This window comes from Camarhynchus parvulus, chromosome 4, assembly GCF_901933205.1.
Source record: "Camarhynchus parvulus chromosome 4, STF_HiC, whole genome shotgun sequence".
Classification (NCBI taxonomy): Eukaryota; Metazoa; Chordata; class Aves; order Passeriformes; family Thraupidae; genus Camarhynchus; species Camarhynchus parvulus.
The window spans coordinates 136,611-158,271 of NC_044574.1; the positions used below are offsets into that span (position 1 = coordinate 136,611).

The following is a 21,661-nucleotide window of genomic DNA, read 5'->3' on the forward strand; positions in this document are numbered from 1 at the left end:
ATCCAGAACTAAGAGGGGGTGTGTCCTAGTTTAGGGCAAATTTGGGAGAAAACCTCTGAATTGGAGTCCCTCTAGAAAGGAAATTCAAGCGGCCCCTCCCTCAGCAGGTTCGGGAAAAGATTTCCTTGGAGAAAAGTGGAAAAAGCTGTTTATTTAACAGGCAAAGCATTCACCAGCACACAAAAAATGAGCAATATTGAACAATAACACCTCTCACTGTTCTGCAGAGATGACAAACCCACAAAGTCCCTCGTGGGCTGTAGCTCAGCTCACTCAGTCTCCGATCAGTCCCTCCGGTGCTGGAAATGCCCGGTGGGGTGCAGGTGAGAGCTGTGGGTGCTCTGCTGGTGTTCAGGCCAGAGCAGGTTTGAAGAGCTCCAAAGAAAAGCCACAGTCCAGGGAACTTCTGTGCATCAGCGAGCTAAAACTAACTAAAAGCAAAGGAGAGCTCTGTCCCGCTGTCTGTCCGTCCACAGACAGCCCAGTCCAGGAGCAGGAATGTGAGGAGTGAGTGCAGTGTCTGAAAACAAACTGTGCACTTCTTGTCTCCCCCTTTGCTCTCAGAACCAGCCTGAAAGGTGCAAAACTCATTTCTGGGCTAAACAGACCAATGGGGATGCGAGCATCATAAAGTCAGCCCAGGACAGGGTGACAAACCCAAATGCCTGTGGCTGATTTAGCTCCCAAACATGGAGCCAGAGACACCAGCACTCCACAGGCAGCTCTCAGCTGACTATGGGTTTTTTTGGTAAAAAAAATGTCACTGGAATGTCCTGAAATATTTTTCTCTCACTTATTTTCCTGACTTTGTATTACTAAGATTTTGACTGTTTTTACTGTACTGGCAAATGTTGTTCCCAGCAATGTTGGCAAGCAAGAGCTGGGTCAGGGCAGGGTAGTACTGTCATAGTCCTGTATAGGAATACATTTCTGGCATGACTGGGGATTTCATGGGGTTTTTTCTTAAATTTGTTCTCTCTAAAATTATTTTTTTGGGATATAAGTGTCATGTATAATTACTTCTTTAACCAGTCTGTTTTGCATACGAGATTAGCACCATCCACCTTCCCACACCTGGACCAAAAGTATCAGTAAATTACATTAATATCTTGGCTGGGGATTGAACTAAATTCCATCAATTGATTTGTCACTTGCTGGGAAATTCTTCATGACAAAAGGGTGAATTATGTGTTCTAGAAATCTTTAGTGATAGGCAGTGACTACCTGGCCTTTTTAATGCAAATCGGAGAGCTTATACAGAAGTTGTTCATTCTGCACCATCCGGCATGGTTATTTTTTTCACGTTAAGATTTCTTGAACACCAAATCATAGCCAAGGCTCTCAACAGAAAAGCCTGTGATGAATAAAACAGCCCAGCCTTATGGTTCTGATTTCATGGCTCTTTGATCCTGATGCTATGTGTTTAAAGTAAATTTGGGGGATTTTAATTACTGCCACTTGAGGTTGTGATGTGATGTTTGAGATGACTTGTGGCTTCAGTGTTGTGTAAAATGTGACAATGTTGTCATTCAAACATATTTTAATTTGGTTATTTATATAAATACCTATTTAGTTTTGGGCTGGAACTAGATAATCTTTAAGGTCCCTTCCAACCCAAACCATTCTATGATTCTGTATGTAATATGTATAAATATACATACATACATATATATATATATACTTACTTTGCTACTTTGTTTTATTAAAGATGAGATTCCTGCAGCTGGCATATTACAGGATGTTTTGCTACAGGTTGATAAACATGTTAAATTTCTTACCCAATATAATCCTTGGAACTCACAGCCTCTTCAGGAAGGAGACAGAGCTTATTTTCCCCATTAACACTATTGCAACCCTCAGCTCTGTCTTGTGTTTTTCCCTCTGTTTTGTCTGGTCAGATATGCTGCAAGACAGAAGGTTTTGCCTGTTTCCATCTGTCAGCTATACCGAACCCTTAAAAAAGAAACTTTCAAATATTGCTTTGGCTGTTTTATACTTTTTATTCTTGATTCCCTCTTGTGTACTTACATCACCTGCTCTTTAGGAAAACAACTTTTATTCCTTTTAAGCTCGCTTGACTATAAAGCTCATTTTTACTGGACTTCAAGGGTTTGAGTGAGAGTTTGAGCTGTTACGTGCTAAAGTTTTCATTTTCTCCTTGCTGAACCTCTCCAGCAATAGTCGGCATGCTGCCGAGCGTAACCAAGCCTGCACGCAGACAGTGTTAGAGCTCTGCTGGGCATGGGGCCAGGAACAGGATCCCTCCTTCCCAAGTGCACTGGGATCCCTCCTTCCCAAGTGCTTCAGGATCAGATCCCTCCTTCCCAAGTGCTTCAGGATCAGATCCCTCCTTCCCAAGTGCACCAGGATCCCTCCTTCCCAAGTGCTTCAGGATCAGATCCCTCTTTCCCAAGTGCTTCAGGATCAGATCCCTCCTTCCCAAGTGCAACAGGATCCTTCCAAGTGCATCGGGATCCTTCCTTCCTTCCCAAGTGCATCGGGATCCTTCCCAAGTGCATCGGGGTCCCTTCCCAAATGCATCTGCACCGCAGCAGCTGGGACTGGAGGGAGGTGCTTTAGGCACTGGAACTCAGAGGACTGGAGTGTTTTCCTACTGGTGACGTGTCTTCTGTCTCAAGGTTTAGGATCTTTATTTTTAACCACTTTTTCCAAGTACCTCAGAGCTTCCTTGCCTCCAGAATAGTAGTTGCAATTGCAGATCACAGAATCATTTATGTTGGAAAGCCCTCTAAGACCATCGAGTCCAGCTGTTCCCCAGCACTGACAAGGCCAGCACTGACCTGTGTCCCCAAGTACCACATGTACATGGCTGTTAAATCCCTCCAGGGAGGGGCGCTCCATCACTGCCCTGGGCAGCTGTGCCAGGGCTGGGCAGCCCTTTCCATGAGGAATTTCCCCACTGTCCACCCAGACCCTCCCCTGAGGCCGTTCCCTCTGCTCCTGTCCCTGTTCCCCGGGATAAGATCCCAAATCCCGCCGGCTGTGCCCTCCTGGCAGGAGCTGTGCAGAGCCACAAGGGCCCCTGAGCCTCCTTTGCTCCAGGCTGAGCCCCTTCCCAGCTCCTCGGGGATTCTGCAGCCCCTTCCCAGCTCCTCAGGGATTCTGCAGCCCCTTCCCAGCTCCTCAGGGATTCTGCAGCCCCTTCCCAGCTCTGTTCCCTGCCCTGGCCACGCTGCAGCCCCTCCAGGGCTTTCATCTTGTAAGTGGCCTGAAAGAAGAACTGAGAAGTTCAGAGAATTCAGAAGAATTCTGAATGGGGATTCAGAAGAATTGAGTTTTTTCTGGCCCTGCCTTGGCTTTTTTGGGCCGTGTTTGTGTCATGTGGAGGGGTGCAGGGTCTGAGCTGAGTTTGCTGTTTCAATTATGGGACTTTTCAGAATTTTATTTCCTAGTGCACTTTAAATTTGGATGTGCATCACAATTCAGCCGCTGGCTGTTTATTGAACAAATACTTCTCATTTGTCAGATACGTATGATAATTTCTGGGATGCTGTGAAATTTGGGACCACATCTTAAGCGCTATTTTTAATTTAGAGACAGTCGTGCCTGTGTTTGCCCTGCACAAGATGAGAGAGCTCACATGGGAAGACAAAACATGTATAATTGGCATTTCTGAGCCAACTGCTGACTGCAGCCAATTAGCTGAGAAGTGACAATTTGTGACTACTGCAGGAAGGCAGCATAGTGTTGGAATGTAAATTGATTTTCATCTCAGAATAAGTTCAGGAGTGATGCAGGTTTTATGTTTGCACGGTAGTGAGTATTTGTGCCATAAAGCTCAATGGCTCAGTTAATATTGCAGCAGGTGAGGAGTAAGTCATTAATCTCTTTCATCCTTCACGCAGGAGCAGAGTGACTCGGAGTAGTAGGTGTGAAAATCAAATTTGAGTGAAGATTAAATTTTTGCTTGTTGTAGAATGCAAATGTGAGCATGGGAACCTCTTAATGTGAGCATGGGAACCTCTTCAGCTGCACCGAGTTCTCTCTGATTTGGAGAAAGGTGGATTTGATGGGTGAACTGGTCCAAAGGAGGCCGTGGAGGTGCTCCAAGTGCTGGAGCCTCTCTGCTCTGGAGGCAGAATGAGAGCTGGGGGTGTTCAGCCTGGGGAAGAGAAAGCACAAGGGGGAGCTCAGAGCCCCTTCCAGTGCTGCTTATGTCCACACCAAAGCATCAGGCGCATTACAAACTCTCTGGGGTCTCCCTCCTCCAAATCATGCTCCACTTCAACTTGTTGTGTGTCAGAGTCTTTCAAGTTACAATTAACTCCTGTTAAGATCCTTTCTTCTCTGAAATCTAAGGTTTAACTTTCCATTTAGAGAATTTGTCCCTGTGGATCAGGTTAATTTTTCTACCTAACCTCCAAATTTGGGTTGAGTTTTGCTGTTCATTTAAAACAAAGATCAGTGGTGCCTCTGCAAGAGAATGTCCTTGTGCTTCCGTGGTGTGCTTGGGGTCAGGGATTCACCCAAAAGCTGTTGGACGGGGCTTGAAGCACCCTGGTGTGGTGGGAGGTGTCCCTGCCCATGGCAGAGACTGGCATGAGATGGGCTGGAAGGTCCCTTCCAACCCATTCTGTGGTTCTGGAGCAGCAGCTGGAGGCCAGGCAAGGTGTCCCAGGGCAGCTGCAATAACTTTTACCCCTCTTTAGTCAAGAAATGAAGCTTCCAGTGCCTCCATGAAACCAAGGGCAAGGACGCACCATGACAATTTAAACTAACTAAATTTAGGGGTCTACAAATAGATGACTTTGTGTACTTCAGTGTTTACAGTTCTGTTATGGACCTGATCAGGTAATAGTTTTTTGTTATTTGTTATTAGCCACCTGCCTTGGTCAGCTGAACCACAGATGAGGTTTCCATTGAGTGTAAAGGGCTGATGGGAATGCCCCTGTGACCCTGGATTTGGATGTCATAATCTCTGTCTGAACCTCCCAAATCACCCACAGAGGTGAACAAACGCTTCCTCCTGGAAAGTGTTCCTTGGAACTGACATTGGAAAGGGCTCATCTCAGGCTGCGGCTGTGTTTGCTCATCCCTCAGTGAGCAGGGTCAGCTCCAAAACTCCAGCTTCTGAAGGGTGTTTTTGAAAGGCTTTTTGCCCTTCATTCCTGTGATTAGCTCTCCGCTGCTGTAATGACTTCCATGGCTCATTAAAGATGTTCACAGAACACAGGAAGCAGCAGCACATGGCAGGACTGAGACCGTGTTCAGGTGGTGGAGCTGGATTGCTGTGTTGGCACATTCTTCCCCAGAACCTGGCAGCCAGGGCCCTTGGAGTTGGCTGAGTGCTCCTCTGGAGAGGAGAGCACCAGGAGCAGCGTGGGCCTTAGCCAGGAGCTCCATCAGAGCACAGAGTCCCACACTGTGTTTGTGTCTCAAGGAGAACTGGAACAGGCAGTGACATTCCTGAGAGGAAGAGAAGTTTCCCCCCAGCATTATTGTAGAGGGCAGAATGAATGTTTTGATGACTTTGGCATCACTCAAGAATACTTAAAGCCCCTTTGTTTTATAGCAGGTCCTTTGACAAAGGCACAGGCACTCAGCATTCAGACCATGGCGTCCTGTAAGCGTTGTCTGTATTCGCCAAGGTCAGATTGAATCCTTGCCTCTAACCATAGGAAAAAGGAGACAAGACTGGAGTTTTGGGGAAAAAATAGAGGAGGATGTGCATAAATGTCACCTGCAGCTTGTTTGGCTTGTGGCTTTCTCTCACTGGAAGCCTGTGGAACTCCCAGCTTTCCACTTTCCCCTGCTGCTTTTTGTTCGCTAACTTTGGTGCTGGGGCTAGATTGAAATAAAAAGCACAAAACAGCCCAAAACCCTCTAAATTTCTGTGTGGTCCTGTAGACTTTCAAAACATGAGTGCTGGAGCATTCTCCCACCTGCCAGGTGAGGTTAATGGATGTAGCAGTTGGACCTTTTGATATCTTCTGAATTCACAGCAAGCCCCAAGCTCTGGGAGCCAGATTCACATTGCGCTGTCTCTGTTGGGTCACTCTGGTTTCAGAAGTTAATTACAATTTTATTTTTCTTTCTTACACAGTTCTTTCTATTCTAGGAGCATGTCCTGTGCAAAATATAATTTTCAATTTCTCTTTCTCTTTTTCTCATCCCTGATATGAAATAGGGACAAAAAGGAAGGCACTACTGGTATAAATTTAGTCACTTTATATATTTGTGAAGAAAAACAGAAATATAATGTGTCAATAATCCTGAGTTGTTACCAAGGTAAAAAAGTAGTGGAAACACTATTTTCTGTGGTTGTTGGTGTTTTCTCAAGTGTTTGGAGACCCAAAATGTACCAAATTATGGTATGAAATTGCCATACTTGAAATATTCCTCAGTACATTCACAGAATCCCAGAATAGTCTGGGTGGGAAATGACCTTAAAGTCCATCCCTGGGCAGGGACACCTCCCACTGTCCCAGGGTGCTCCCAGTCCCAATGTCCAACCTGGCCTTGGGCACTGCCAGGGATCCAGGGGCAGCCCCAGCAAATCTGGGAATTCCAGCCCAGCCAGGAATTCCTTGCCAAGATGCCAGGCCAATCTCCCCTTTCCCAGTGGGAGCCATTCCCTGGCTCCTGTCCCTGCAGGCCTTGTCCCCAGTCCCTCTCCAGCTCTCCTGCAGCCCCTGCAGGCCCTGCAAGGTCTCCCCAGAGCCTTCTGCAACAATCCCAACTCTTATGTTTTCAGTTCTTTAGTTCATTTTAGATTAGGGATGCTAATATTGTGTATAATATTGGAAATTTTTTGAGTTTGGAGAAGCTGTTGTCCTAATCCCATTGTGGTGAATAGTTTGGCTTCCTATAAAATATCAGTAACTTCCAGCACAAGTCGAAAAAGTTATGCTGTGCTGAATTATCTGTATATCTGTTTATTACAGTTAAATGGGAGGAGTTACTCAAATTTAATTCTTGCTGGATTTAACAAAAAATTTCTACATAATTTCTTATTTGGTTGTGGACTGATTTTTATTAGTGGTATGTGAAATTCAGTTTGTTTTTAAAAAGTTCAGAACACTTGTAGATCACAAGAGGAGAGGTTTAAGTAATTTTACGTATTGTTGCATGTACAGGTTTAAGGTGAACTTAGGTCTTACTTGGCCTACTTTAGTACAAAATTGTTATCTCAAAATTATTTTGGTTTCTTTTCTCTTGAAGAACAAACTCTGGTGCTTATGCAAACCAAGTCCTGGTATGTAATTTTCTAATTGGATTTTCAAAATTTCTATCAGCCACAGGCTGTAGTTTAGCTCCAGCAATATTTTGAGTTTGAAACACCAACTGTTACTGAAATGTCTGTTGGGTTCAAATATGCTTTTCCTTTGCTTATATTATTTTGTGGCCAAGTCATTTGCCATTAACTCCTTTGAAATTGGCGTGTACTGATTTCAAAGCCAGTGCAATTTTTAGATGTTGGCTAGTTAAAGGAAGCCAAATTTTCTTCTTGGCTTCATATTTTATGCTAATCAAATGATAAAAAATGTAAAGCTTTTCATATAAATTTTTGTTAGTCCATGCAGCCAGCTACTTCTGCTTCTCTGGAAAGCAGGTGGATTATTTTGGTACTTCAAGTGATGTGGCAACAGGAAAAGCAGGACCGGCAGCTGTGCTGTCCAGGGCAGATAAACACGAGCTTGTACTGTTCTGTGGAATTACCATGTTGAAGTATCTGAGGGTGCCGTGCTGTTCCTAAGAAAGGAACCAAGGTGTCACACCTCCTTGGATGGCTTGGGAAGGGTCAGGGAGCTGCTCCATGGAAGGGGACCTGGGCGTGCTGCTCCTCAGTGGCTGAGGGGGGCTCCAGGTGAGCCCAGGGAGAGGTTTAAGGTGGATTTTAGGGGAAATTTCTGCCCAGAAAGGGCTGTCCAGGGCTGGAGTCCCCATTCCAGCCCTCCCCCTGCAGGGATCTCACAGCCCTCTGCCTGTGGCACCTGGGGACATGGGGCAGTGGTGGCAATGCTGGGGGATGGTTGCACTGGATGAGCCTAAACCCAGACAATTCTGGGATTCTTTGATGTGAAAGTGGGGATTTGATGGTGCAGCTGAGCTCAGGTTCTGCCCTGTACCTGGGGGAGCCTTTCCAGGTCCCCAGCATGAGCCCCTTTCCTGCACTTAAACTGCTTCAGCCTTTGGTACAGAATTCATTTTTTGAGAATGGATAAATGAATCTTCTACTGTCAGCTAAACTTAATTAAAAACCCGGCCTGCTAGGAAATTGGTGCCATATTTTTCATGGATCCAGAATGAACAGCCTACTTTCAACAGCTATTTCCAACCAAACTTTCAATGTAACTGAATTAATTAAGTCCTGGGAACAGATTATATTAGGGGAAATTAAGGTCTAAGTAAGCAAACCATTAACAATTATGAGACCAAATTGCCTGTGACACAGATTGGTCAGGTTTGATGGCACAAAGTATTTTCAGCTTGTGAGGAATAAATTGTAGAAACAACCTAGTTTTTTTTAATCCGTGTATGAGGTACAGGTCCTCAGTTGGACTTTATAGGAGAAGAACTCCAACAGGTAGAGAGAATAATCACCACTGGTAAAGCATTTGTAAGGCTTCTGTGTGAAATAAACCTACATTGTTTTTTGTTTGTTTGTTTTTATTTGTTTCCTGCAGTTGTTATCAAAAGATGAGACGCCCTTCTCTGGTAACAGTCTCATTAATCTTTCATAGAATCTCTCTTATTTTAAAAATAGCAGTTTCTTGTTTCTTCTAATGGGAGCAAGTTTTGGTTTCCATCACAGAAACTGATCCTGATGGTGATCCACAGGGGACTGGCCTGTCAATGATTCCTTTGTGCTTTTAATTGTCGTTTTTCTACTTAAGGATTGTTGATACATAACAAGGGCTTTATTTTGAAATGCATCTCTTATAGTCACTTAGGATCATGGTTATTCTCAGGAATAATATGAAAAGTTGGGGGTTTTTTTATACTGGCTGTGTTACATGTTTGTATTTTGGGATGAGATATTTCACTAAGGATTATCTTTGCCTTAAATACATTCCAGAATATTATGTTTATTCCAGAATATCCATTTAGCAAATACTGTACCACTTTAAGTTACTGATTTGTTACACAAAAAGTGAAATCTTGCTTGCTGTCTTTTAATAATCAGAATACTATTGGGAAGCACTTCAGAAGCAAAAATCACCAAGAAACTCTGTGTTTTCTTGTCTTGTATAGGCAGGACTGTTGAGGTTGCAGCATCTGGTGTGCAGGTTTAGAGTTCACTTTCCAGCCACACGGTGGTTGTGAACTGCAAAGGAACTTTCAGCTTCAGAATATGTCAATGTATGGATAAGAAAACTATTTGGGGCAGCTTCTGTACCAAGTTACAATGGATGTTTAAAGCAAATATGATCATAGAAAATGTTCCAGAGCAGCAGAAACCCAAGCAATGACTCACGTTACACATATTCATGAATTCTGGGATGTGGCTTTTGCTGGGAGGAGGGATTTATGTTTATGCTAATGTTGCCATAAGTGCTGTTTATTAAGGGAAAAAACAACAAATGACACCACAAATGGGTTTAATATCCATGACAAGCTTTTGTCAGTGCAGATTTCACTTTAATTCTGAGTGAATCCTGTTACTTCATGAAAGAGTTAATATGCTGTTGTGGTGCTGAGAGATTGATAGGCAGAGGAAATAGGAGGTACCTGGAAAGAACTTCAGATCCCTAATATTGCACAAGTTGCTTTTCTCTTGGCTCGCCTTCCCTCCACGTTGTTATTTTTACCCAGGCTCCCTAATCTTCCCTTTTGCCTCTAACCACCTCCCAGTTTCCTGTTGGCCTCTTCCCTCTGGTTTTGTCCCAAATGTTCTGTGTTTTTCCCTGCTCTGCCGTGGGATTGCAGGGCAGTGAGCTAAGATGAATGCCATAGCTGTTTTCACAGTGTCTGTCATCTTCTGTGTTTCGTGCCTCTTTGCAGCTCTGGGTGTAAGTTCCTTTTTTGAGGAGATTTTGTTGTCTGGATATTGTTTGAAATGTAAATATTAAATTTTGGGTTGCTGTGTAAACAATAATTAAAGATTTTTACTTTTAATTAAAGATTATTTGCAGCTCTGTGAAACCTCTGTTCCAAGTTTTTGAAGTAGTGTTTTCTTCAGTGTGCACTGAAGAATATTCCTTGGAACATGGCTGGGAGACATCAGCTTCATTTCTGGGATATATGTTTTCAAAACAATATGAAGTTATAATTTATTTTCTTTTGCCTCAGAACATTTCTGTTATTTTTCAAAAACAGTGTTGAAAAATATGAATTGATCTGAGTAAAGCTGCTTTTCATTGTCATTTTAAATCCTTTTTACATATCTTGAAATATGAATTTTCTTTCCAGTAAGTAACAGAAAGCATTTGCTTTTCTTTTGCAGATTGCATTCTCACAGCACAGCAACTTTATGGACCTGGTGCAGTTCTTTGTGACATTTTTCAGGTACTTTCCATTTAAGACAGCTAAATGTTACTTCTTTAGGTTCTGGGCTTCAGAGTTTGGGTTCTTCTTGGTCTGGCTTTTTTTAACTTGAACATCCTGCTTACAGCACAGCCTAGAAAATGGATATCTTCACTCTAACTTAAATGTTTAATTAAGAATTATGTTAAGAAAATTAATTGTCTGTGCATCTTTTCCAATGCATGATGCCAGTGCATGCAGGGAAAGGGAGGAGGGGGCTGGGAGAGGCTTTTGGAAAAAGAGAAATTCCTTTTGAGAGGGTGTAGAAAACATTGCCTTGCCACAGCTGTGTGTGACTTACTGCAGGTTGTCACACCTTGTCAGGCACCAGCCATAAACCCAGAGAGTTATTTTGCAAAGAGTTAAGTCTGGAGTAATTTCCAGCTCTTCAGGTACCACCTTTTGATTTTAAACTGAACTCTGAAAGTATGTCAATTTAAATACAAACATATGTTACAGTTCAATGGAAGCCAAATACTTCTGGTTTTCATACATAGCTCTAAGTTCATTTCTTAGTGTCAAGTGAGCTGATGATTCCCTCAGAGTGGGAACCAACCGAAGCCATTTCAATACTTGTCTCCTCTTCATTCCTCCAAAAAATACAAACCTTACAAAGAGGTGGAACACTTCCAAAGCACAGCAGGCCCTCTCTTCAAAGCTTCAAAATCCAGTGTATTGGCCTCTGTTTTAGGGACTGCTAATACTCCAGAAGTGGAAACCAATACCTGATCAATAAGGAGTCCTACAGGAGGGATATACATGGAGTAAACACTACTCCAGGTCTTACAGACTGTTCTAAAGTAGGCAATATTATGCCTGGTATAAAACGAGCAGTGGGAGTAATATCTTGCTTTAGATTTCATGCTAAATTTAATTAAAGCAAGAAGCTCCAGACAGACCTTTCAGACAAGTGGTTTATATCAATTTCTTTTCATATGGAGCTTTTAGAGAGTAGAATCTGCTTTAGTGCAGTTCCTGGGAAACAGTAGGTTTATCCCTGGGAATCAGAACCACCACCTTGTGCCATTGGAGCAGAGTAGGTGGTTACTTCTGGCTCAGGCTTAATCATTTGTTTTGCTGAATTAATCACAGTCAACATCTTCCCTAAAAATCTTTGTGGCAGGGTAATTGCTTATTAGGAAAATTAAGAGGGAAGCAGTTGGTTCCTTAGTTCTTTTCTAATTGTGTAAGATAAATCTGCACTACAAAACCTGTCCAGTTAGTGCTTTCAGACCCAACTACATCTGCACATGAGGGTTTGAACTCCTCAGGATGAAGGATTGCTCCAGATTCATTGTTTGAAGAGGTTCCCAGAGCAGCTGTGGCTGCCCCTGGATCTCTGCCCAGGCCAAGCTGGACACTGGGGCTGGGAGCACCTGGGACAGTGGGAGATGTCCCTGCCATGGCAGCGGCGCCACTGGGTGGGATTTAAGGTCCCTTCCAACCCAAATCCTTCCATGATTCCAGTCCCAGGTTAAAGCAGAAGATCAGTGCACTGTGTGTCTCAGTGAGCATATGCAGCTGAACATACACGTCCAAAGGCTGCAAGTTTCCTTTCCTCCATCACTGTTATCACATGGCTCTCCTTGAGAAGTCATGTTGCAATATTATTGAACATCCTGAAAAGCCAGAGGAATAAGAACATGTGGATCTGGGAGAAGACAGTTTACAGGTGTTTTCAAGTTAAGCATTTATGATGTGCTAAAAATTCTTTGATTCTTTCACTACTACTAAGCTTCTCTCCAGGTGTTTTATTTTACAGTCACCATAACTCCCTAATTAACCAGTGGATTAGAACAGTGTGATTCATCTCACTGGGTGTAGGAGAAACTTTTGAAACATTTGCATTTTTAATGCTCTAGGGCACATTTCATAATTACTGTGGGATCCAAGGCAGACCATAAATAACTAATACCTGAGAGCCCCCTGTGCTGTTAATAAGCAACAGTTGGCTGAGAATTTGCTCCCTAAAATAGAGGCAAGGAAAATGCTTTGTGAAAACCTAAAACCAGTTGGTATCATTAACACCAAACTCAAAACCTGGGATATGTATCAATTTCTTAGGTATAATGGAGACCTAAAGAGATGTTCTTCTGGAAAATAGAAGTTTAGAGGCTTTCTGTTTGCACATTTAAGGATGTTGCTTCATTTTGCTGTTCTGCAGGAAATGCGGGAGTTGCCCAGAGCAGCTGTGGCTGCCCCATCCCTGGAAGTGTCCAAGGCCAGGCTGGATGGGGCTTGGAGCACCCTGGGGTAGTGGAAGGTGTCCCTGCCCATGGTAGGGGGGTGGAACAAGGTGATTTTTAAGATCACTTCCAACCCAAACCCTTCTGTGACTCTATGAATTTGGGAAATCTGTCTGAGCTGGAGATGCTGTGGCACATTTCTATATTCTAGAAGCCACTTCCCCCACTTGGTTGTAAGCCCATCCTAACTGGGCTTTTCTGCTGTGCAGCTGGAGGCATCATCTGTGCCTTGAGCTGTGTGGAGCACCTGAGAGGGACCTGGGGAATTTTCAGTTTCACTGCTGATGTTTGAGATGAATTAGGTCAGTGCAGTCCTTGCCACAGCCCAGCACTGCTGAGTTTTGATATCCCAGGCACTAGCTGGGCTGCCTGTGGGGTGCACAGGGGCATGGAAAAGCAGGAACCTGGTCATGCATTCAGACAGCACCAGGCAGTGTGGAGCAGGACACAGGACTGGTTTTCATTTCATTTAGGAGCTGGCTCCTGTGATCAGAGGGCTGTGCCTCACATTCAGAGGGGCTGTTGGATTCCTGGAGTTCAGCACCAAGCCAGGCAGGGGGCTGTGTATGACACAGCCTTAATTTGTACACATGAATGTGTTATTTTAAGCTAAGAAAATGTCAGTGGATAAAGGTTGGGTAGAACGGTGAAGTTCTGAGGTTGTTAATATTGCATTATAATCAGAGCCAGAGGAGAAATGATATTCCAACCATTGTTAACCTTTGCAAAGCTAATGAACTGCAAGGAAACTGGGGTTTCTCTTTTCTCCTCTCTGCTTTTCATAACACAGCTCTTTAATTTACAGATTGTACATCTGTCTTTCAGCACATGGTTTGAACTATTTTGACAATTTCTAGTGAACATTTTTTATTCATATCTGTGCTTCCTTATCTTCCAAAAAATCTGTCTGCCAGCACACCTATCACAGGTACTAATCACCAGCGTACCTTTATGTACAGAAGATATAAAAATATTTGTGGCCTTGGAAGCACATATTATTGCCCAATAATCCTTCGCCCTTTCCCCTTTTTTCTTTCTCTTCCCTTCTTCCATTCTTTCCTTTTCCTTGTCTTCCCTTCAACCTTCAGCCTGGAGAGCACTTGAGAGACCTTATTGGGATCTCTACATCCTTAAAAGGAGTTCAAAGGAAGAATGGGATGGACATTTAAGTGGGACCTGTAGTGATGTAACAAAGGGTGATGACTTTAAATTGAAAGAGGGTCTATTAAGACTAGATCAGGGAAGAAATTTTTTGTGCTGAGGGTGGTGAGACACTGGAGTAGGCTTCCCAGAGGAGGGGTGGATACCCCGTCACTGACACATTCCACTCCAGGCTGGACAGGGCTCTGAGCAGTCTGACCTGGTTGAAGATGCTCCTGCTCACGGCATAGAGGTTGGACCAGATGGCCTTTTAAGGTCTGTCCAAACCAAACCATTCCATGATTCTACTCTGTGATCTCATCCTGAGCTTTACTACATGGATTTACCAAATACCTCAGGTGTCTTCTACTGCACTTCTCTGCTGGTTCTCACATGCACAGCTAGTTTTGTTTCTTGCCTGCTGTTTGTCTTGTCTTCATTATCTGTTCTTAAAACACCCTTCTAAGAGAGTCCAGTGTCTGCTCCAGTCTAGTGGGAGGTGTTGCTGCCCATGCAGGGTGGTTGAAGCTGGATATGAGGTCCCTCCCAGCCCAAAGCACTGTGTGATTCCATGATCCAACATGTCCCACTGAAGCCTTACAATGATTGTTAGAGAAATGGGTGTTATTTCACAAATGGAACAAAAGCTGCCAGTTTAGTGTTTGTGTGGTGGCACATCAAACCTCATGTGCCTCATTAGGGTCTGAATATCAAATGGAAATGGTGTAGTGTTAGTTTGATACAAATAATTGGACTTTTTCCTCAGAAAAACTTGAGCAGGAGAACTGTTTGCTCAGTACGAGACTCAGGCAGATGGTTTCATGTGTTGTATATTGTTTTCCCTGACTGTATGTATTTTCTCAGTGTTTTCATTAAGTGGGAATGGCCTCCTGCAGTAATTCAAATCTGTAGTTATGCTGCAGATATTTTAGTTACTCTTGTTGCTTATTAAATAATTTTTTACTGCAGCACAAATGGCATTACTAAATAGGTGCTTAAAACACAGTCTGAGTCCCTTGGTTTTTTTTTTTAGAAAAAGGAAGAGCTTGGGAATATCTTCACATTATTTCTAACAAAATGAAGAAGATTAACATTTCAGCATCCATAACTTCCTTCTTTCCATGTTTCCAGCACTCTTTACTTCATCCTCCATAATCATAGAACAGAATCATAAGATCATTGAGGTTGGAACAGATCTCAGATCAGCGAGTTCATGCACTCCTGCAGTACTGCCACCAGTGCCCTGTGTCTCCAGGTGCCACATCCACAGGGCTGTGAAATCCACCCAGGGATGGGGACTCCACCCCTGCCCTTTCCATGAGGAATTTCCCCAGTGCCCACCCTGAGCTCCCCTGAGGCCGTTCCCTCTGCTCCTGTCCCTGTTCCCTGGAGTCAGATCCCAACTCCCCCCGGCTGTGCCCTCCTGGCAGGAGCTGTGCAGAGCCACAAGGGCCCCTGAGCCTCCTTTGCTCCAGGCTGAGCCCCCCCCTTCTCCTCCTCAAACCAGCCCCTTCCCAGCTCCTCAGGGATTCTGCAGCCCCTTCCCAGCTCCTCAGGGATTCTGCAGCCCCTTCCCAGCTCCTCAGGAATTCTCCAGCCCCTTCCCAGCTCCCTCAGCTGCTTCTCATCAGACTTGCTGTCCTTGTTTTGGCTGGGATAGAGTTAATTTCTTCTCTGGAGCTGTTCTAGTGCTGTGTTTTGGGTTCAGTTAGAGTAATGTTGATAATACACTGATGGCTGTTGCTATTTGGGTTTTGCTAAGTTGTGTTTCTCAGAAGTTTGTTGGTTTTGTTATCTCTTGCTCTGCCAGTGAGGAGTTACTCAAACTAGGAGGGATCATAGCTGGGACAGGTGATCCCAGCTGGCCAGATGGATATTCCACAGCTCAGAGCATCATGCCCAGTGTGTAAACTGGGGGAGTTACCTGCCGGGCTCTGATCTGGGAAGGGGGGCTGGCACTGGCCAGCAGGTGCTGGACAGTGTTATTGTACATCAGCTGTTTGGTTGGTTTCTTTCATTTCTCTTTTAAATATCATTGTTATTATTAGCTATTTATTGTATTTTATTTTGTTTTCCATTATTAAACTGTTCTTCTCTCAGCCTACAAATTTTACATCTGATTCTCCTCCCCACACCACCAGGGTGGGGGAGAAGAGAAGGGGGTTGGGTGGCTTTGCAGTGCTTCATTTCCACCTGGGTTTAACCCATGTCCTGTACTCCAGCCCTTCTCTGCTTCCACTGCCCTCCTCTGCCATAACCAGGGTGAGCCGTGGCTTCTTGAGCTTTGTGCCATCTTCAGCAGAATGATGAGGTCAGGAATCTGGCTTGGTGGGCTGCAGGCAGCTGTTTGGCAGATCCCAACCAACCACGTGCATGTTATACACTTGTTCCAATTATTTAATGGATTAATGCATCCAGTACTTTAAAATGTGTCCTATAGCTCTCTAGCATATTAAAATGTACTGGTAAATAGCACTTAAATAGCTTCTAATTCATCAAAGTAACTTGGGCTGTGTGTCTAGTAATCATGGCAGTGCTTTCTGAAATTATTGTGACCTGTATATATTAAAGCACATTAGCAGTGAGGCTGCTGTACATTTTGGTGTTTAAAGCTGCCATTTTTTACAAGCAATTCTGATGTGGATAAACATTACACGAAGGTTTAATAATTGGGCCCTAATACACCAGATGGATTTTCTTCTCCCCTCCTGAGAATGCATCACAGTAAAGTGCTGATGGAGTTTTCCAGACATCTAAAAATGAAAGTGTACTTGTTTGAAAAGCTTTAAGGATACCAGGCGTGGAGAGAATATTCTCTATGTGGTAAAGGAGATTAAAGTCCAGAATAAAACCAGACAGAGTGTTTAAGTTCAGGTTTCTGTGTCACTGTGGGAATACCCTGTGGTAGCCTGAAGGCTGCTCAGCTGAGGTTCCATGTGTGTGTTGAGGCCAACTGAGGAGAGATTATTTATAACCACATTGCTCATTTATTGTACTTAAATAATCTAATGAATAATTAAGAATGAATTATTAAAGCTATTTGCCAAATAGACTATTCTCCATAAAATATAAATGTATCTCCTGCCTGCATTGCAATATTTGTGCTGTGTAAGCACAAATTTTTATAACTGTGTGAGGCGATGGAAGCTCTGCTTGGTAGAACCTAGTTGAAATGGAGTCATGTTGAAATTTCCCTGGGATGAAAATCTCTCCAGGGTATTAGGTGGCTCTTGATGTTTTTTTTTTCCTTCCAGTCTGGGTCCGCACCTGAGTTTGCTGGTTTCCTTTTTCTCTGTTGGAAAAATTTAACTGGTCTCAAACTGGATATGTCACAGGCTATAGGAAAATGGGAATCCAACAGTTGACAGAAATACAGAATAGTTTGGGTTGGAAGGAAACTTAAAGATCCTCTTGTTGGACCCCCCTGCCATGGCAGGGACACCTCCCACTGTCCCAGGCTGCTCCAGCCCCGGTGTCCAGCCTGGCCTTGGGCACTGCCAGGGATCCAGGGGCAGCCCCAGCTGCTCTGGGCACCTGTGCCAGGGCTTCCCACCCTGCCAGGGAACAATTCCCAATTCCCCATATCCCATCCATCCCTGCCCCCTGGCAGTGGGAGCCATTCCCTGGCTCCTGTCCCTGCAGGCCTTGTCCCCAGTCCCTCTCCAGCTCTCCTGGAGCCCCTGCAGGCCCTGCCAGGGGCTCTGAGCTCTGCGTGGAGCCATTTGAGATGGAGGAAGCTGCAAAGAGAAGACTTGGGTGAAGAGGGATTTCTGGGGTGAAGGATGCTCTTGGTAGGTTGTTATTTTTGGAGAAAAAAAGAGAAGGAGAGGGCAAAGCAAATCCTGCAGTAAATGTTGATTTTGAAAGTAATTTGCAAGCAGGTGGATATTCATGGCAGAGATGTGTGTGAAGCTGTTGAGAGAGCAGGGCAGAGCACAGCTCTACCCAGGAGTGTGCCAGCCTCAGCTCTCACTCCAAATCATTTCCCAGCACCTCTCTGCATGCAGCTGCTTCTTTCTGCTGCTTCCACACCTACAAAGTTGCTTTCCAGAGAAAGTTGGAAGAAATCCTTCTTCAAAGCTACTGATGCTCACATCAGGTCTTTTAACTTATTTCAGGATGGTTTAGGCTGGGTAAATGCAACAATAGATCTTGACTTTGCTCAACCCCTGGGGCTCTTCCAGCAGGTGATGGACTGCAGTAGGCTCTGCCTTTTATTTCTCCCCGAGTGCTTCCAAGGGATATGTTAGTTCAAGAGGGAAAATATATTTCCTTAGTGATTTTATAGCTTTTGTGGGTATTTGCTGCCTCCTTGTGACAATACAAAGATGTATGGTGCTGTTCCTTTGAAATACAATGGTACTGTGGTGAGTGTTTTAGGAGAATTTTTATTAGTCTTTAATTGTTAATTCCTCTCTGTATTTTCTGAAGAAAGTCTTGGCTGTGGTGCCAGAAATGGGCAGGAAAGAGAAACCAATGAAAGGCTCTGGAACATGCAGACTTGTGCAGTGTTGTGTTTTGGAAAGGGGATTTAGTAGTAAAGGTGATCCTCTTAGTTCTCCACTCTTTCTTCTCCAAAGGAGTAACTAATATATAGGGGGACATATTTACAGTGCCACCAAAAATGTGGCATGTGGGGACAGGTTTAGTGGTGGCCTTGGCAGTGCTGAGTTAATAATGGTTGGACTTGATGATCTTAGAGGTCTTTTCCAACATAGGTTCTGTGATTCTATGAAATTGACCCAAAATAAGAGGTCCAACAGTTTTCATTGCTGAGGTCACTTTTTTCCTAAAAAGGAGCCATCCTTACAGCAGTTCAGCATGTTTTGATGTGTGTCTTCCATTTGCTGTGTGTATTTCTGGAGCTGTCTGATGGATACACGAGACTGGAGCATGTTGTTGTGTAAAGGTGGAGACATCACTGACTTTGTGGCTGAGGGTGGCACAGTGCAAGTTCATCTGTATGCCTGACCTCCTGAGAAACTCCTCTGAAATGGGTAATTTAACAGAGATGCTTGAGATGAATGCCATTTTTGGCACTGCTGGCATTTTCCTCTGCCCTTTCGATTTTGTAGACAGTTGGTTAGCTGAGAAAGGCCATGTCAACATAATACCAATGGATAAGCAAGAGATAGACAAGTATAAGAGTCAGCAGTCAGTGTCCATATAAAGCAAAGGACACTGTGCCCTTGGTGCAACATTAGGATGGGGGAGAGAGTCTTTAGCCAAAATATGAAGAAAAGTTTCAATAGAATAGCCATAAGAATGCAGAAGTAGGCGTAGTTGACTGATAAGTAACTAACCAATTGTGAGCTCGCCTTTGCAATATGCATTAGCTTCATTAACACCAATATAAATATGTATGCCTATCAATAAAGTTTGAGACTTGCTGATCATTCACATCGAGTGCCGCATTTCTCCCGCTGATTTTCTCCACAAATGGTGACCAATGCCGACGTGATCCCTGTAACGGCAACCACGGTGGATCGGTGTAGGAGTTCGGGTCCTTTGCAGCCAGGACGGCAAATAAGCACCGCTGAAAAAGCGAAAGGTGCCGTGCCCTGGGTGACCTCACCAGAGAGCCTGGCCGATACGTGCTGCCGAGACCTTGTGAGGCTGCAACAGCGCTGACATTATCAAAAATGGAAATAGAAAGGCAAGCAGCATATGATTTATTTACTTGCTTTTTAAAAAAGCATCAGGTTAAGGGCATAGATTTGCAGAAAGAGCTTCCTGCGTTGTTAGAGTATGGGTGTGCACAGGGATTTTTTCAAAATCCTCATACAGTACATGAATTAACGCAGTGGCGTAAATTTGGGGACATATTGTGGGATGCAGCTTTAGATGATGATAAATTAGCAAAAAAGATGGGAAAGTTATGGCGAGTCGTGCATAATGAGTTGTTACAGTATCAGGCAGAAAAGAAGGCTGCACAGCAAGCTAGTATGGCACAGGATAAGAATAAAGGTTATGGGGATAGGTCTGATTGCCCGTTGCCCCCTGCCACATCTACAGTCATTTTACCACCAACAGCGGCTCCTCCTTCAAGCAGCAACTCCCCCCCCCGCGGGTGCTGTAACAGCACTGTCTGCACCACCTGTGCCATGGCCAAACTCTCCCCCTCCTCCTAATGAGCCGACCTCTAGGGCAGGGAATGACCTAGCGGGGGCCATTGCAAGGGGGAGAAGGGAGGCGTGGGCAGCGGTAGCAAAAGAAATCATGGACTTGGGGGATACAGAGGCTATAGCAGCCGCTATGGATGTTGCCTGTCCGGTTATATTTACACCGTTGGCAGGGGGTGGTTTTCAAGCAACAATTACTACACTAGACTGGAAGCTGTTGTCGCAATTACGGTCCACAGTTAGTCAGTTTGGAGTGACCAGTGAGCCTACGAAGCAAATGCTTGATTATATCTGGGGGACTCAGGTGTTACTGCCGGCTGATTGTAGAGGAATAGTGAAGCTTATCTTTACTCAACATCAGCAGCTTTTGTTTCATGCACACTGGCAAGCACTTTGTCAGGAATGCGTAGCAGTGGTACGGCAGCCAGGCGATCCATTACACGGAATTACCCTAGACGAGTTAATGGGTTTAGGGCCTTTTCTTCACACAGAAGCGCAAGCGTTAATTGGTCCCAATAAGTGTCAAGAGGCTATGCGCTTGGTGCGATTGGCTATAGACAGGATCAAAGAGCCAGGAGGAATTCCTTCTTACATGGGAATAAAGCAAGGAAGGGATGAGTCATTTGGATCTTTTATAGATAAGGCAGCCGCTGCTACCGAACGGGCAGGAGTCCCTGATTACATGAAGGGTACTTTGTTAAAACAGTGCGCACTCCAAAATTGTAATCAGGCTACAAGGAATGTATTAAATACCTTAGGAGCTAATTGGTCTATAGAGGAAGCATTAGAACAATTGGCAAATATGCCCATAGGAAATCAAGCGATGTTAGTAGAGGCTATTAAGGAATTAGGTGCAGGATTACAAAAGCAGGCAGCAGCCTCGCAGACACAGGTTTTAGCTGCGCTTGCACCGTTACAAGCAGCAGCATCAAATACTTCACAGGCTCCATCTACTGGCCGATTTAAATGCTACCGGTGTGGGGGCACGGGACATACACGGCGAACTTGTCAAGCAGCCAACGTCTGGTGCCAAAGCTGTCACTCGGATACCCACAACACCGCAGCCTGCCGACGTCACTCGGGAAACGGGAGGACGAGCGCGCCCTCCAGCCGCCGCGCCCAGACACAAGTAGCTGCTGTCAACGCCTCAGCCCAGCCTCTCTTCAACCAGCCACAGCCTCCCTTCAACCAGCCACCACCGGGAGCCTCGGGATGGACGTGGCATCATCAGTAGCTGTGACATTGATGACCACCCAGCCGGAAAAGGTTCCAACTGGAATAAAGGGGCCAATCATCATTGATGGACAACCTATGGGAGCTTTGCTTTTGGGACGATCATCGGCTACCATGATGGGATTATTTGTTTTACCTGGAGTAATAGACGCTGATTTTACAGGGGAAATTTGTGTTATGGTATATATTCCTTTTCCACCAATACAAATTGAGAAAGGACAAAGGATAGCACAATTGGTTCCATTGGAGCAAATTACTAAATCATTAGCTCCTCGTCAATCACAGTTGAGGGGGGAACGAGGTTTTGGTTCCACTGGAGGACTTACTTTATTAACAATGAATTTGAATGATTGGCCAAAGCGCACTGTAATAATAGAATACCAGGGTGGAAAGCAAACCTTGGAAGGTTTATTGGACACTGGTGCGGATTCC

At 44.4% G+C, this 21,661-nt stretch overlaps 1 protein-coding gene across 2 annotated transcripts in view; it reads left to right on the top strand.

Moving 5' to 3' along the window:
• Window positions 1-21,661, top strand: part of ATRN (attractin) — a 156,202-nt gene that overhangs the window by 95,687 nt on the left and 38,854 nt on the right. For both annotated transcript variants that reach the window (XM_030947016.1, XM_030947017.1), the window contains exon 25: window positions 10,409-10,470. In XM_030947016.1, coding sequence (XP_030802876.1) covers window positions 10,409-10,470 — 62 coding nt within the window. The remainder of the gene's footprint in view (window positions 1-10,408; window positions 10,471-21,661) is intronic.